General features: G+C 50.0%; 3 protein-coding genes across 9 annotated transcripts in view; all 3 read right to left on the bottom strand.

Moving 5' to 3' along the window:
- Window positions 1–426: 426 nt before the first annotated feature.
- LOC126569551 (putative serine protease K12H4.7) lies at window positions 427–2,024 on the bottom strand. Its single transcript, XM_050226726.1, has 2 exons — window positions 1,597–2,024; window positions 427–1,528 (listed from the first exon to the last, which is right to left on the bottom strand). Exons 1-2 carry the CDS (start codon window positions 2,022–2,024, stop codon window positions 427–429), a joined length of 1,530 nt encoding a protein of 509 aa, XP_050082683.1.
- A 1,366-nt stretch (window positions 2,025–3,390) lies between these two features.
- Window positions 3,391–4,956, bottom strand: LOC126569740 (putative serine protease K12H4.7). Its single transcript, XM_050227029.1, has 2 exons — window positions 4,529–4,956; window positions 3,391–4,453 (listed from the first exon to the last, which is right to left on the bottom strand). The coding sequence occupies exons 1-2, from the start codon at window positions 4,954–4,956 to the stop codon at window positions 3,391–3,393; spliced, it is 1,491 nt and encodes a 496-aa protein (XP_050082986.1).
- Window positions 4,957–6,010: 1,054 nt separating this feature from the next.
- Window positions 6,011–15,565, bottom strand: part of LOC126572759 (uncharacterized) — a 64,423-nt gene continuing 54,868 nt past the window's right edge. For 3 of the 7 annotated variants that reach the window (XM_050232363.1, XM_050232361.1, XM_050232366.1), the window contains 4 exons: window positions 12,325–12,539; window positions 10,989–12,254; window positions 10,728–10,913; window positions 6,011–10,661 (listed from right to left, as the gene is read on the bottom strand). In XM_050232363.1, the coding sequence (XP_050088320.1) occupies window positions 6,904–10,661; window positions 10,728–10,913; window positions 10,989–12,254; window positions 12,325–12,376 (5,262 nt within the window). In that variant the 5' untranslated portion in view covers window positions 12,377–12,539 and the 3' untranslated portion in view covers window positions 6,011–6,903. Of the gene's footprint in view, window positions 10,662–10,727; window positions 10,914–10,988; window positions 12,255–12,324; window positions 12,540–12,633; window positions 12,734–13,796; window positions 14,077–14,150; window positions 14,395–15,565 lie in introns of those variants that run through there. The other 4 variants (XM_050232365.1, XM_050232364.1, XM_050232367.1 and 1 more) reach the window with 4 other exon arrangements.

Genomic DNA, 15,565 nt, shown 5'->3' with positions numbered 1-15,565 from the left:
GCACTAGCTGAGCCTGACTGGTGTGTTATCGTTGTGGCCGAATAAATGCCTTGTCACCGAATGGTTGATGGTCAGATAGCGCGAGCGAGCTGAAGGTTCACTCGAATCCCAGGGTATTGGTGCTGCTGCCGCAGATACGGCCATAAACAAGCGCTTGCAGGAAGGAGCCAAACCTTGGTAATATAGACGAGCGCTAATCTAAATTGACCTCCTCCAATCGATCATTTACGGTGTGGGCGCAGTCGGGATTTTACAACCTGATCCCCCAAACAGACCTCACCATGCGATAGAATAGGAAGGAAGTACTGGATCGGAAGCACTGTATCGGGTGTAGGGGTTTACTCATTTATTTAATATACAATTAGAGGGGAACTTCGGAATTGGTGGAACTGGAGCCCGACATTTTGGCTACCGCTCCAGGAGCTCTTACTTCCGGATGGCGAACGGGCTGATGGGCGATCCGAGCCAGGTGGTAATGTACTGCTCGGCCATATGCTTGGTTTCGAGCAGTTCCTCCGAGTCGAAGCCAGAGATGGAGACGACATCTTCGCCGAAGAAGGCAAGTGGAGTGACACGGGCGTTCGCCAGCAGGTTCGTGTACTCGGTGATGGAAACATGACGGAACGGATCGAGAGCACCGTTGGTGAAGAGCACGTTGGTGGTGCGCGGATCGGTCGCACCGAAGTGGAAGTTGGTCAGGCGGACACCATCGTACACGACATCGCGGTCCAGCCAGTCACCGAATGCGGCCTGACATTCGGCCAGAAGCAGATCATAATTGACACGGTTACCGAATGGTTGGTCTGCCGTATCGGCGGTCGGGAAGTAACCGAACTCCGTGCAGTCCTGGTAGCTTGTCTGGCGTAGACCATATTCCTGGTTCTGGGGAGCATCAATGTCCTCATCGGTCAGGTAGCGGATGAAGTTTTCGAACGACAGATCGAAACACTCGCGGGCATCGGCGTAACGCTCGATGAGGAACTCGGACAGTGCCTCGAGCCCAGTACCGTACTGATCGTCGGTGAGCGAATCGCACACCCGACCAATGCTCTCAATGTCCAGATCCTCCACCATGGCGGCTTCCAGCGAGAGCATCATGGCAAAGAAGAACAGCTGCACCTCCAGCGGATCGTCCACGTTGATCGGATCGCAGGTGTTGAACATCCGCGAAACCATATCGACCCGTCCGGCATCCAGAAGGTTCTGGGCGGTGTGGAACGCTTGGAAGATGCGGTTGTAGCACGCGTCACTACCCTTGATGCGAATAATGTTACCGACGTCCTGAGAGAACTCTGGGAAGCTAACGGCAGCTCTCACTGGCGCACTCGAGGCCCATGCTCCATCGATGATGTTCGGGAATCGTTGACGGGCCCACGAGGCAAGCGTACCGGCATAGCCTACTCCGTGCAGGATGACTCGGGCATTCTCATCACCGATCACCTCACGCCGCAGGAAATCAATCCATTCGATCAAATCGAACAGCACCTGTTCGGTGCGCATGAAGCGCAGATTCTCCGTCGAAAGGTTCCTAAAGGAGTACACAGATCGAGTCGGTAAGGAAGGAGTCAAATTTCACGGACTGATCTTTCATCTTACTCAGTGGGAAAGCTGGATCCGAAGTAACGATGCTCGAAGGTGGCCAACCAGGCACCCTGTTGAGCGGCCACGTCGCGGAAATGACTGTTCTCCATGAAGTACGGATTGATTGGATAGTGACCACCGACAACCACAAACAGTGGACCACCCTCGCGGTAGTACTGGTCGTTGTGCAGGTAGCTGAACTCGAACGTATCGCGGCTCTGAGGATTGAAATGATCCACCTTGGCCGTAAAGCGGCCCTCGACGGTACGCGGACTCTGCGAGACGTATCCCTTCGGTGGGCGGATGCCATCAATGCGAGCAAACATACGATCAATGCCCGGTGGCATACGGCGCACCTTGTCGATCGATTTGCCCGAGGCAACGACGATCACTGCAAGCAGCAGTGACATCGCCACCAGCTTCTTACTAAAACTCCACTGCATCCTGCGGTATGTGCTCGCTGTCGATATTCACTTCACAAATAAACACCGCCCTGATGGACCGCTGTCCTTTAAATAGCAACAGCCAGCACCAGCCGCTCTCCCGTGACTCGGGTCCGTTATCCTTATCGGTTATCCAAATCTACCGTGTGAACTGCTGAAGAATGAAATGTCATCATTGTGGCCATGCTGTGGTCATAACATTGTCACCACGGAAGCAACGCTTGGTCCCTACCGAAAATGATTTTGAAAACAACGATCCATTGGGGGCTCTGATAAACTCAGCTTTGTCTGCCTTTGATAAACACCGATGCCAGCCGATGTGCTGGATGTTTCCCGTAATCTTATCGCCGAGAGTGGTCGCAGCATGATCCGGCCGGCTTGGATTTGAATTCAGTTGGTGGAAGTTATTAATAATACTACGGATAGGATTAAACTGTTGAGTAATGCATGTGAGGGACAAGGTCATAAAACCACGCATTCGTCCACTTCCACATGGATGTCACATGAGCTCGAGTTTCATTGATGGAGGGTATGAGCTCTACAACCGATTGTCTAAATGGCGAGTCATGCCAGTCGACGGTATGAATCATGCTCTAATTGTTTTGGTGATAGATTGTTGGTACCAATTGCGTAACAGTTTAAAAAAACATAAATAAAACCAATAATGGTCGCTTTTGATGTCCCCGTCGTCACATATGGGTAGCGTATTTAGAGCAAATACTTTATTGTTTTGAGCATATCCATAAATTGCATATGTTGTTACTGTTGTTATTTTTTGAGATTTTTAATCTTGCTTATGAACATTTCATCAGCATTATGTAAAATGTTTCGATTAATCAAAGCAACACAGATATACATATAGGCGTGTGTTGCCTAAAAACTTATTTAAATATTTGTCAAATGTAATTTATGATGTCTTTCACTTAAAAATAATAAACCAACCATATCTCGTGCAAAAACATCGCAAAAAGCGTGCCTTTTCTAGGCTCCACCTTTTGAGACAAGCCCCCGCGCCGTATGCATTACATTATTAAAGGCGCTCTGCAGCGGAGAGTACAGGGCGCCAATTAGATTTCTCTTTTCAAACATTTCGCATGAATTCATTTCACACAATTTCGCTGATGAGCACAATTTGAATATGGATTCTTTTTATAATGTTTCACACATGTTCCAGGAATCCCGCTTGATTTTCAGTTAACTTTAATACATCCAAATGATTTTTTAAATTTCATTTTTGTAACGTGACTAATGTAATGCTAATGTTAGACATTATTATTGAATTTATTATTCTTTAAATACGTAACTAAGAGTGTTTACAAAAGTGGTGAACAGGCAGTCGGCTTATTGGCTACCGGTCCAGGAGCACCTACCTCCGCAAGGGACTAATAGGAGAACCGAGCCAGGTGGAAATATACTGTTCAGCCATGTGCTTGGTCTCGAGCAGTTCCTCCGAGTCGTAGCCAGAGATGGAAAAGATATCCTCACCGTAGAAAGCCCCCGGAGTGACACGGGCGTTGGATAGTAGGTTCTGGTACGATGTGATGGACAGATGACGGAACGGATCGAGAGCACCGTTGGTGTAGAGAACGTTGGTGGTGCGCGGATCGGTCGCACCGAAGTGGAAGTTAGTCAGGCGGACACCATCGTGGACTACATCTCGGACTAGCCAGTCACCGAATGCGGCCTGACATTCGGCCAATAGAAGATCGTATGTGACACGGTTACCGAACGGCTGGTCTGGCGTATCGGCGGTCGGAAAGTGACCGAATTCAGTGCAATCGTGATAGGCCGTCTGGCGTAGACCATATTCCCGATTCTGGGGAGCATCAATGTCCTCATCGATCGCGTATTGAACGAAGTTTTCGAACGACAGATCGAAGCACTCGCGGACTCCGCTGTAGGTCTGGTTGAGGAACTCGGCCAGGGCTCCGCACACCAGGCCAACACCTTCATAACCAGAGATGGCCTGCAAAATGCCAGCATTCACTGATTGCATCATGTCGTAGAAGAACAGCTGCACCTCCAGCGAATCGTCCACGTTGATCGGATCGCAGGTGTTGAACATCCGCGACACCATCTCAACCCGACCAGCATTCAGCAGGTTCTCGATCGTGTTGAACGCCTGGAAGATGCGGTTGTAGCACGCGTCGCTACCCTTGGTGCGGATAATGTTACCGACGTCCTGAGAGAACTCTGGGAAGCTAACGGCAGCTCTCACTGGCGCACTCGAGGCCCATGCTCCATCGATGATGTTCGGAAATCGTTGACGAGCCCACGAGGCGAGCGTACCGGTATAGCCTACTCCGTTCAAGATGACACGAGCGTTCGGATCTCCCATCACCTCACGCCGCAGGAAATCAATCCATTCGATCAGATCTGTGAGGACCTGCTCGGTCTGCAGGAAGCGCAGGTTCTCCGTCGAAAGATTCCTGTAGAAACACACAGATATTGTCAGTAAGTTCCCTTATTCTATGAATTGACTTCTCTGAAGCGTCACAACTTACTCAGTGGGAACGCTGGATCCGAAGTAACGATGCTCGAAGGTAGCCAACCAGGCACCCTGCTGTGCGGCCACGTCGCGGAAATGACTATTCTCTATGAAGTACGGACTGATCGGTTGGCGGCCACCAACGACCACAAACAGTGGACCACCCTCGCGGTAGTACTGGTCGTTGTGCAGGTAGCTGAACTCGAACGTATCGCGGCTCTGAGGATTGAAATGATCCACCTTGGCCGTAAAGCGGCCCTCGACGGTACGCGGACTCTGCGAGACGTATCCCTTCGGTGGGCGGATGCCATCAATGCGAGCAAACATACGATCGATACCCGGTGGCATACGGCGCACCTTGTCGATCGATTTGCCCGAGGCAACGACGATCACTGCAAGCAGCAGTGACATCGCCACCAGCTTCTTACTAAAACTCCACTGCATCCTGCTGTATGTGCTCGCTGTCGATATTCACTTCACAAATAAACACCGCCCTGATGGACCGCTGTCCTTTAAATAGCAACAGCCAGCACCAGCCGCTCTCTCGCTGGCTGTGGTCCGTTATCCTTATCGCTTATCCAAATCCATTCCAAACCGGGATATCTGATGAAGACTGTAGCGTCATCTTTTCATGTGATTGAATGCGGGGCACACCTTCTTACCGCCGTGTCCATGCTGGTATCACCTCGGAAGTAACAGTCACATGCTTAAATAATCATATTGAAATTATTGGTTCATTCGGATGCTTTGATAACCACTGATGTTAGCGTAATCTTATCGTCGAGGGTGGCCGCAGTATGATCTGGATTTCGATTCATTTGGTGGAAGTTATTAATGCCACGGCCATGATTACACCGTTTGAGCAATGCAAGCGGCGGATATTGTCATAAAATTACGCATCCTTCTGCTTCCACCAAACAGTCACATGAAATCGAAGATACGTCACACGCGTATCTCCTACGTAGAGAGAATGATTAGAACTATCAGTATCATTGAAGAGGCTACGATATCCTCTAGTGTTTGTTTAAATGGAAAGTCATGTCATCCAAGGTTGCTGGGGATAGCTGGTAATAGTTAAAGCGCATTACAAGAGATAATCATGGCCTTGGATCGCTTAAAATGGTTATGTGTTCGGCTGTGTCATCATGGTAATGGCTCTCCTATCAGTCGAATGTTTAATTTTATTTTAAATCTAATTGTTTGCGAATAATCATTTGATGTAGATTCATGTGCTGATACATTGACTTGATGATAAGAAGATCGAAAGTGATCATCCATTGAACATATTTTATCGTCGAAAAAAGTATCCTTCATTGGTCTAAATTAACTATACTCCCCTTTTCAATATGCTCCTGTACCGTATGCATTGCATTAGTAAAGGCGCTCTCATTCAGCAGGCAAAAAAACACTTCGCATAAATTCCGTGATCAATATTTCCACTTGAATTCTTTCTGTAATTATACCCCAGTGTTCGCGGAAAAACCAGTTTGAATTTGAGTTAACTTTAATATCCACATGATTTTCTTTATTTCATTTTAACAACTACTTGGCTAATTTAATGGTATTAGACATTTGCCTTAAAAACAAAAGAAACAGAAGAAAAAGACAAAAGTCACGCACGGTTCGGATCGCAATTACGATCTGATTCGCACCAGACCAGACCAGACTTCTCTCTTGATTTGCAGCAAAGACCAGCTATTCGGTTATACCTCTGTGTATACTGCTTCAGATGTTCCCGATTGAGCTACGATTAGAGTAGATTAAATCCCTGCATTTTCCCTATCCGAGGTGTAAAACAGAAAATTCGATTTACAAAATTTGGCCCTTAGACTACAAGACTATTCTATCTAAATACTTGCTGTGGGGGAGGGAGAGTGGTGTGAAAAAAGATTCCCTAACTAAACACCCTTCTATCTTTGCTCGGACTTTACAAAGCTTCCCAGATGTGAGGACTCACGGAATGTGAAACATTAATCGAAGGTGTTTTGTTCATTTTATACAACAACAAAAAAACGCAAAACGAGCATAAAACGGCCTTTAAATTCTATAGAGCAAACGCAGCTATTCTAAGCCATCGTTCTCCCTAGTACCTAGTGACTGTGAAATGTAGAAAAAAGCTGTTCGGCTGGGATGTGTTGGATTGCGTGGAATATCAGTAGCGATTAGAAATTATAACAAGCAATAATATAAGGGGTAAAGGAAAAAAATAGAACTACAGGCCACAGATTTGGCAGCATGCATTACATAAGAATAAGGGCTGGATGAGGAAACGAAAGAGATAATATAAAGAAGCGTGTCGAACGGAGGCATTCCTCTTCCAACAACACCTTTGGTCCCATTTGCCTACTCCTAGATTGCTCTCCTAATTAACCAACTCAGACGCGGTTTCTACTACTTCCGAAGCGAGTCCTTGTTGAAGCCTCGGATAGCATCGAGCAGTGCCGTCCGTGGATCGATGACCGGGCTTGTGGGGGATTTCTTAACGATCGCTCCACGCACCACGGGTTGCGTTGGTTTGAGGGCAACCGGCGGAAACGGGGCCGACGGTGGCGGTGGAATGGGTCCTGCTAGGGAAACTGGCCGCTTCGGTGTAGGTACAGGTGCAGATGATGGAGCAGCAGTAGCAGCTGCACTCAGCTCCTGCGCCGGCCCACTGCCATTGAATTTCGTGCCCTTCGAGACCGGCTCGGGCGCGATCATCTCCTCCTTGGCAAGGATCTTCTCTTTCAGCCCAGTACGACGCAGCGTGTTCTGCGAGAAGGGCAGCGAATTGGGTGCCGATGATGATGGATCATTCTCGGTGCTGGTCACCGGAACAGTCGTCTTGCGTGCGGCATTCGTGTCGACCATTGACACTGGCCGCAATCGCGTTGGTGCTGCCACGGAGCTAATCGTGGCTTCATCGAGCGATTTAAAACCGCGAACTGTCGGTTGCAGTAACGTGACCGGTTTCGGACCAAGGCTCAATCGGCTGATGGCGGTGGTGGTGCTGGTGCCCCCGCCGTTCAAGTTGACACTGCTCACGTTACTTCCCGTTCCGATCGAGCTGCTTGTCGAGCTAGTGGTGCTATCGTTTCGTGAAAAGGTTTCGTAAAAATACGAAGGCTTTGGTTCCACCGGTGGCGGTACTGGTTGCGATGATTGACGATTGGCCACGTTCTTTTTGTACTCGACGGCCCGGACGATGGGCAGCCGTTCACCGGGTGGTGGTGATGGGGTAGGCGTACTGTTGATCGTCGTCAGTGAGCTACCGGAAGCAGCGGGCTTCGATGGTGGACTCGTGAAGGGCTTCGGGTTGACCACGCCACTGGACACCTGTTCTGGGCGTTCCTGAGACACCGTCAATGGCACATTCATGGTGGAGCTTGGAGATGGTTCAACGAATCGCTCGCTCGGTTGCGCTGCTGGTTCCACTTCGTGAATAGTATGGCGCACGGACGCCGTCTCCGAGGCGCTCATTGTGGTCATCGTCGTCGTTGTGTGGGTCGTGGAGCTCCCGCCCGGTCCGATGCTGATCTTTGTGCTGCTTACGTTGTTCACGTTCCGGAAACCACGTGGAAGGGTTGAGCTGCCACCAAAGCGATAGTCGCGATCGGATTTGATCGACACATCGATCTTTGGACGCTCGTTCCATGTCGCAAAGCTGATTGTCGGTGGACCTTGATATGTCCACTTCTTCGTATCGGTATCATTCGACGGTTTGCTATCGTTGGTGCTACTGACGACCGTGCTGGTCGTCGTGATGCTGACAACGCTCGTTTGCGGTTCCTTGGCACTCTGCTGCTGGTGTTGTTTGTTTTGCAGCTTCTCATCATCACTCTTTGATTCGCTGGTCAGATCCTCCATCAGGATAGTCGGCTGCGCATCGACAGGCTTCTCTTTCGATAACTCCTTCTTTAATTCCTTCGGTTCTTCGATTCTTTTCTCCAGCTTCTCCTCTTTGTGCTGCTCCTCGACGATGAGCTTTTCGATGCGTACCTCGACCGTCCGCTCAATCTGAACCTTAGCTTCGTCAACCTTCGACGGTTCAACCGGTTTCTCATGTTCCTCCTCCTGCTCCACTTTCACTTCCTCGATGCTATCCTTGCGGATCGATCCAGTTGCACCGCCAACACCATTCAGCTGTACCAACTTTCCGTTCAGCTGCCCAAGCGTCGAGATGTCCGTGAAGCTGTTACGCTTGATTGCAGCCATGGAGGGCAGTACAATTTCCTCATTCAGCGTGGCACGCTGCTCTACGGCACTGCTGGCTGTGTGATGTAGATTGTTAATGCTGTTCTTGCGCGATGTGTTTAGAATGTTTTTGATCACTTCCAGGCTCTGGAGTGACGGTGAGTCACAGATGCTGAGCTCACTGGCCGACTTACGGCGGTTGAATGATGTCGCACCGCCCGTCACTCCCAGTGCTGAACGGTTCTCCCACCGTTGAGCACCGATTAACGAAATGTATGAGGTGCTCCGTGGGGTCAGCTGTAGCTTCGAGGTAGGGACCGCTTGGTTAACCGGCGAGTTTAGCGCTTGAATGTAATCCGAGCGCGTAGAATGGAACGAATCGGAACGATTGATGACGCGAGGGCTCTTGTTGAGCATGGTAAGACTGCGCCGCTTAACCGGTGCCAGCTCTTTCTTGGCGCCTCCACCGTGATAGCCATTGCTTTGGCGATTGATCGCCTGATCATCTTCATCGCTGCTTTGTGTCAACGAATGTGCCTTGCGGCCCACAGCATCCAGGGACGTTTTACGACGAGCGTTGATTCCATCGTTCTCCTCCTGGCCGTCACCATTCACCACAGGCTTGGACACTTTCTCGTTGACCACCTGTTTCTCTACGACGGCAGCGGAAGTGATCCTCGTCATTGAAATATCTTCTTGGCCTTCGATAACTTTGCTCGTTGTGCTTGTTATTGTGGTGCTGGTGACAATGTTCTCCTTGTTCTCCGAGCTGTAGGTCGATATCTTGAAGTTGGCCAAACTGCTCCGATTGGCGGCCACAATATCTGCGTCCTCTTTGTGGTTCAACTCGACCCCATCACGCAACAGCTGGTTCAGCTCGTTCATCACGCTACTCTTTCGTTCGTTAACTGCTTCTGCCGGTGGTCCTACTGGAGGGGTCGTAACGGTGATCTGTTTGCCGCCGATCGACTCACTCAGCGTAGCGAGCTCACCTTCGATGATCTTCTCCCGACGTTTCTCGAGCGTTTGTAACCACACCTCGCGTGCCTCATGCGTGACATTAACCGTGGTGGTTTTCGTCGCTTGTAGATCGCTCACAATCTGCTTCGTTGGTTTGGGTGACTTGTGATTCACTTCATCGCCCGCTCGAACACGATAACCATCTTCAACGTCGGAGCTTATCAGTTGAGGACCTTCGCCGATATCCGACACGTGCGTGGTGGAATCGGTTGACACGCTTGTCGGGCTTTCAACTTCCGGTCGTAGCTCAGATGGTAGATTCAGCTCCAGCGACTGCAAGCGTTCCTGTATGAACGGTTCAATGCGTTCGGTTTCATCGGACACGACGGTTAGCATATCGCTCCGGAGCGTCGTGTTATCGATGAAGGTTGACGCTGGACGATAGAACTGCTGCCGTTCATCGTAATCGTTCGCTTTAATCGAAGAGTCGGCGAACTTGGGTGGAGCTGGAAGTTTGTACGTCCACTGCTCCTCATCAGCTGTTGGTCCTTCACCATTCGAGCCCGGTACACTGTTGGTGGGCTTTGAAACCATCTCCTGTTTCTTCTCGTCCACCGGTGGCCCCTTCTTCTTGATCAGTGCTTTACCGGACTCAATATTGTAGATCTTAATCTCTTCATCGGAGCTGTTATCCCCTGGGGACGGTGGTGTCTTTGCCGGCTGACTGCCGTTACCGATCTGCACTTTCGACACGATCGGAGTGGTCGGTTTGGGAAGGACCTTCTGTGCTGCTACCGGCACCTGTTCCGGTCCACCAATTTTGATCGAGACCGAGGATGTTGAACTGTTCTTCTGATGCTTCTTTTCGCCACCGGGAGCATTCGCCAGGGGCGCTTCGAGGGATACTATGCTACTCGGTGCGTCCTCCACGTTAAGCATCACTTTCGATACGTTCTGATGAGCCGTGGTCGGTGGTGCCCGATGGATGCTTCCATTGACGGCATTCAATCGCGATTCTAAAAGAGAAAGAAATGGATTGGTATTAATTGCTCCCCATTGATAAGCATCCGTTTTTTACTGACCTCTGTTGCGTTGCGTGTCGTCTGGTTCGCTGCTAAAGTTGGAATCCGTCTCCGAGATGGCGACATCATTATCGCGCAGAAGATCAAGCGTGGACCGGGTCAGCGCTCTCGGCGAGGGCGTCGGTACAGGCGTGACGGGAGTTGCTTTGGCTCTCGGTGGTGGAGCTGGAGCCTTCGATTTTTTGGCTGCAACAAGGAGAATATGCGATAAGAGAAGGTACATTCCCGGTGTTCGTAACGTAACGGAACTGCTTTGCTCACCACTCGAATTTAAGCGCTTTCTTGGTGTTGGTTCGGGCATATCGGCAAAATCGCGTGGATCCTTCGCATCCGAGCAGCTGGAGGAGGCACGCGAATGATGCTGATGTATATCCATCATGCTCCCACCGTTGTGCTCGTTCGATCGCTGCAATGTCGCCCCAGCACTGTCCGGCTCTCGGATGATGTACATCGAGGTAGGTCGGTTCTTGAGCGTGCTGTACGATGTCTTTGTATTGATCAGATTCTTTCGATCTTCCTCCTCCTCTTCATCCTGCTGCCGCAGTATCATCGACGAGGTGATGTCGTGATTGTTGTTGTTCGGTTCAGCCACCGCCTTGTGGCCGTTCCGTTGTTGCTCTTCTTCATCTCCACTGGTGCGCCGCCCCTTGCTAACGCCATTGTTGTTGTTGTTCAGAATATCAACCGGTTTCGGTTCCCGATCGTACAGGTTCGGTGTGGAAACGTGAAAGTTTTGCCTCGAGTAAGGCGGTAACTGGGGTTCTTTGAACAGCTGGTGATCATCAGCGGGTGACTGTTTACCGACGGAACCGTTGCTGGTTGTGGTTGTATGCGTCACGGCAACGGGGCGCATCTCCGGAATCGAGTTTTGGCTAGGAGGACGTGGTGCAACTCGTTTCTTTCGCGCCGGAGCAACCGGCACCGGTGCCATCTGATGGTGGCCATTACCTGCATGACCATTGTTGATGGTACCACCGCGGGAACTCGAACTCACACCCGATGAGTCGGCCGAATTGAGTGAATTCGTCGAACTGTACGGTGAGGTCGTTTTCCCTGCCATCTTCGAGGTGCGGCTCAGATCGGACGAGGTGACCGACGTGGCACCGGACGTTTCACGTGCCGTCTTCTGGTGCATCCGGAAGATGTCGCTGGTGCTTAGCCGGTAATCGTTGTTGCGCAGTGCCTCCAGTTCTTTGCGTGACATCAGCCGAATCTCACTAAGGCCCACTTCACCGATGTTCATGTCCAGTTCGAAGCCCTGTTGGAAGTCGGCCGGATGGCGGAAAACGTATTTCTGGGCATCGAGCAGCTTATCGTTGCACACCAGCTCCAGCAGGGTGGACAGCTTTGTTTTTGCTCCGACTCGAGCCACATACAGCTGATCACGCGGCAGCAGAACGGTCACACGGAATGTCTGCTCGAACGGTGCATTCGGTACAATCGGTAGCTGTATGACTTTGTTGTTGTATTGACTAGGGGCGTCCAGGTTGGTGGTGGACCGACTAAGGTTGGATGTAGATTTGGAAACTGGAAGCAGACGAAGAATTGAAACGAAGGTAAGTGAAGGTCGCTGTGGCCAACAGGGAGTGTAGCTTACCATCTTTGTTTCTCTTTCCCAACAACCTGTTGAGCGTTGATAACCCATTCATTTTGAGGCAGGTTACTTTATTATTCTTCGATGTAAAAGATAAAAGGCACGTTCACCTTCTTGGTGTAACGTCTAGGGTGGTGGGAAGAAATTGGTATCGTTCGTACTCCTACAGCATCACAATTCTAAGCTTGCAAAAATCCTTTTCCGTTCTAAAGGAGTTCCTGAAAGAGAAACAAAAAACAGGCGCAATTAGTTACTGAATATTACTTGCTGGTCAATAGTAGTGGCTATCGAAAAGTACATTAAAAATTGAACCTTTTGCTAAGATCTATACATCGTGTATGGACATACGGACATACTTTACGACGAACGGAAGTACTCAATAAACAGTAGTGCAGTAGCTCAATCGTTAACTGTACGGCGTGAGAACACAATTGTTTGAAAATGCACGCCCTTCGGTTTCGCTTCGCTGTTCTACTACCTTTTCTCGAATCAAAAATCTTGCCTCACGAGCCACTTCAAACTGATGGTGTGGTCATTAGTCACGTGTCCGAGCTCTCGAGCTCTCGATGATGATGAAACGGGTAGGCTTCTGGAGGCTCTGAGATGCCTCAAAGGCGCAGTAAGTTCACGTTCCGCAAAGTTTGTTCAGCCTGGTTCGGCCGTGGCAATTGCCGTGGCTGCTATTATTACCACCACGAGCTAGATAAAACTATGTGAGCGAGTAGATGAAAATATTTGTTTATGAATTGGAATGCAGGCAGAACGAGTTGGATCTCGTGGCATCGCCTGAACACTCTTCTTACCAAAATTCAAAACAGAGATCATCGAAGATCTAATGATTTTGCAATGGTTCTAAGCAAGCGCCTCAGAAAGACGCAATAAGATTGGTATCATGTAACAACCAGTCGACGGACAACATGGACATCACACCGGGTGTGCGCGGTAAGTCTTTTGCCACGCCGCTACACCTCCCGCCCTAGTCTTCAAAACAATTGTTTCATTATTGATGAAGGTGGTACGCCACACAATCATTGTCAACAGGGTCGGGGGGTTCCAATCTGTGCGGCACATTCCAGCGGACCCCGTGCGCGCCAATGGGGGCAAGATAAGAGAAGGACCTCGGCAATCGAGTGGACATTGACACAGCCCCCGCGGTTGTACAAGTCCCTGCGCCTTGCTTGGTCGGCTTGGCTGCCTGTTGTCCACCCGCTGCGCTATCTCGCTTGGAGATGTCGCAACCGAGCGAATATTGCTCTAATCGCCACGAGCGGTCCCGTGCAATCACGCAGCCCTAAGAGGTTCCCGGCTCGACGGCACCGTAATCCTTCACCTGATACCGTCTCCGTTGATTTTCGATTGGTAAATGTGATGTGAGGGGGGTTTTCACATCGTGAATGGGTTCCTTTCTCGTGAATCCGATCATCATCGGATACGTGTTCTACACTAGACACCAATTAGACACCATCACCACCTACCGTTGCTCTCGGATGCCTGTGCTGTTGTTTCTCGGACAGCAATTTAGATTGGGCTTATCAACTGTTTATTTGTTTATTCGTCACTTCTTTTTTATCACTCAACGCACCGTGAGACGAGAACGGTCTCGAGCCTTATCGGAGCTGCTTTTACGTCAATGTGAGGAATTTTGAGGAACATTAATTTCTTAGCGAACTCCAGCGGGAAAGTAAAGCGCATTCGACGCAGTCCAAATGATCCAAATAAATCCTTCCGCCCCCCTTATCAAACCTCTGACTAACTGCAGAAGCTCAAGAAAAGACCTGCTTCTGGCACACGATAACAGTTTGCCTAAAAATGCCATACAGTTGACTCACTTGCACCCGGTTGAACAGGAAAAAAGGTTGCACTTTTGATGTTCACTGCACCACCATTAAGTGCGCCACCACTGGCTGTTACCACTGACCTTGGTCACACGTCCAGCAACGGTCCAGATTAAAGGGAACCGCCACACACTGATTAGGAAAAGCGATTTCCCTCCCAACTACGACACCAAACTGGTGTTCGAATGCGATTTGCTCGACGCGCCACACTAGCGCATAACTTCTCCACGAATGCGGTACTATCGACGCAGAGTGATAAAAATTAACTAAAACAAAAGTCGTGTTCTCCGCGGTTGAACCCCAGCGCCAGTCGGGTGCGAACAGGTGCGACTGTGTGCGATCTCCGCGGCCTGTGGTTGTGTGTTCTATCATGGCCATCGCGAGTTCACGATGGCGCTGATGATGATGATGATGATGATGATGATAACGATTGTGGACCAGCAGTAGTAACAGCAACAGCAGCAACGGCAGTACGCACTAGTAGTTGTAGCAAATACGCACACCGACAAGGTGGGATGCGTCTTGTTCTATCGCGACACACGCGTGAGACCTATCGCTGGTGGCTGGTTAGATAAAGCATCTCGCGTCTCGGCTCTCGCTACGTTGTGTAGTACACGTTCGCGAGGTGCACAAGATGGTCAGACCAGAACACAGCCAAGGTTCGATGATAACGATTGAGACGATAGCGCCAGCGTGCCTCAAAGATTCGCATTCATTCATCGGTAAAGTTGCTCAGTATCTGGACATAAAGCGCAACACTGCGACCGTACTGTTGCGTTTAGTTGTGAATGTTTAGGAAAAATTTTAAAACAGGATTCTGTCACTGCTTCTCGTTGGACAGGACAGGTTGCCATCCACCTACGGATGAAGTGATGACATAAAACAACCAGGGACGCAAGGAATGCCATTAGAATCTACTTTAACGCTTCGACGAGATCATTCTAACCGCTGCGCATACCACTCACCAACCGCAATGAGCCTCCATCAGTGAGAGAGATGCACATCGATCGTCGTTGCAGTGTACGTTTGGCGGTGCTAATCTTTCCGGATCTTTCTAGCAAGCAGGGGGCCACAGTGCGCCGCTGTACTCCGGTAGCTACAAACTCGGCTGTTACCTTCCAGATAATTATCGCCCCCCATTGAATCGTTGGCCACCACACACACCCCACCCGTTGGCGGGTGTTTAAGATCCGGAATGTGGCACTCAAGCTCAAGCTCAAGCTCTGCTCCCTCTCTCGTGCCGGTCCCTCAACACCTCCTAGAACGTGAAGGTCGACGGTAGCGGCGGCGATGATGGCTATCACCGTTTGTTCCGGGAGCCGGCGATCTTCGCGAGTCGTGCGATGATTATCGTTAGTTAGGGCTCATCAATTGCACCTCAATCAGTGGGACAATGGGCATGGGATGCC

The sequence above is a fragment of the Anopheles aquasalis genome, chromosome 2, assembly GCF_943734665.1.
Source record: "Anopheles aquasalis chromosome 2, idAnoAquaMG_Q_19, whole genome shotgun sequence".
NCBI lineage: Eukaryota > Metazoa > Arthropoda > Insecta > Diptera > Culicidae > Anopheles > Anopheles aquasalis.
This window is presented reverse-complemented; position numbering and strand designations above follow the sequence as displayed.

Coding starts and splice junctions, on each gene's coding strand:
- LOC126569551 (XM_050226726.1), bottom strand. CDS start 2,024: ATGCAGTGGAGTTTTAGTAAGAAGCTGGTGGCGATGTCACTGCTGCTT. Junction 1,529..1,596: donor GGATCCAGCTTTCCCACTGA/GTAAGATGAAAG, acceptor GTACTCCTTTAG/GAACCTTTCGACGGAGAATC.
- LOC126569740 (XM_050227029.1), bottom strand. CDS start 4,956: ATGCAGTGGAGTTTTAGTAAGAAGCTGGTGGCGATGTCACTGCTGCTT. Junction 4,454..4,528: donor GGATCCAGCGTTCCCACTGA/GTAAGTTGTGAC, acceptor GTGTTTCTACAG/GAATCTTTCGACGGAGAACC.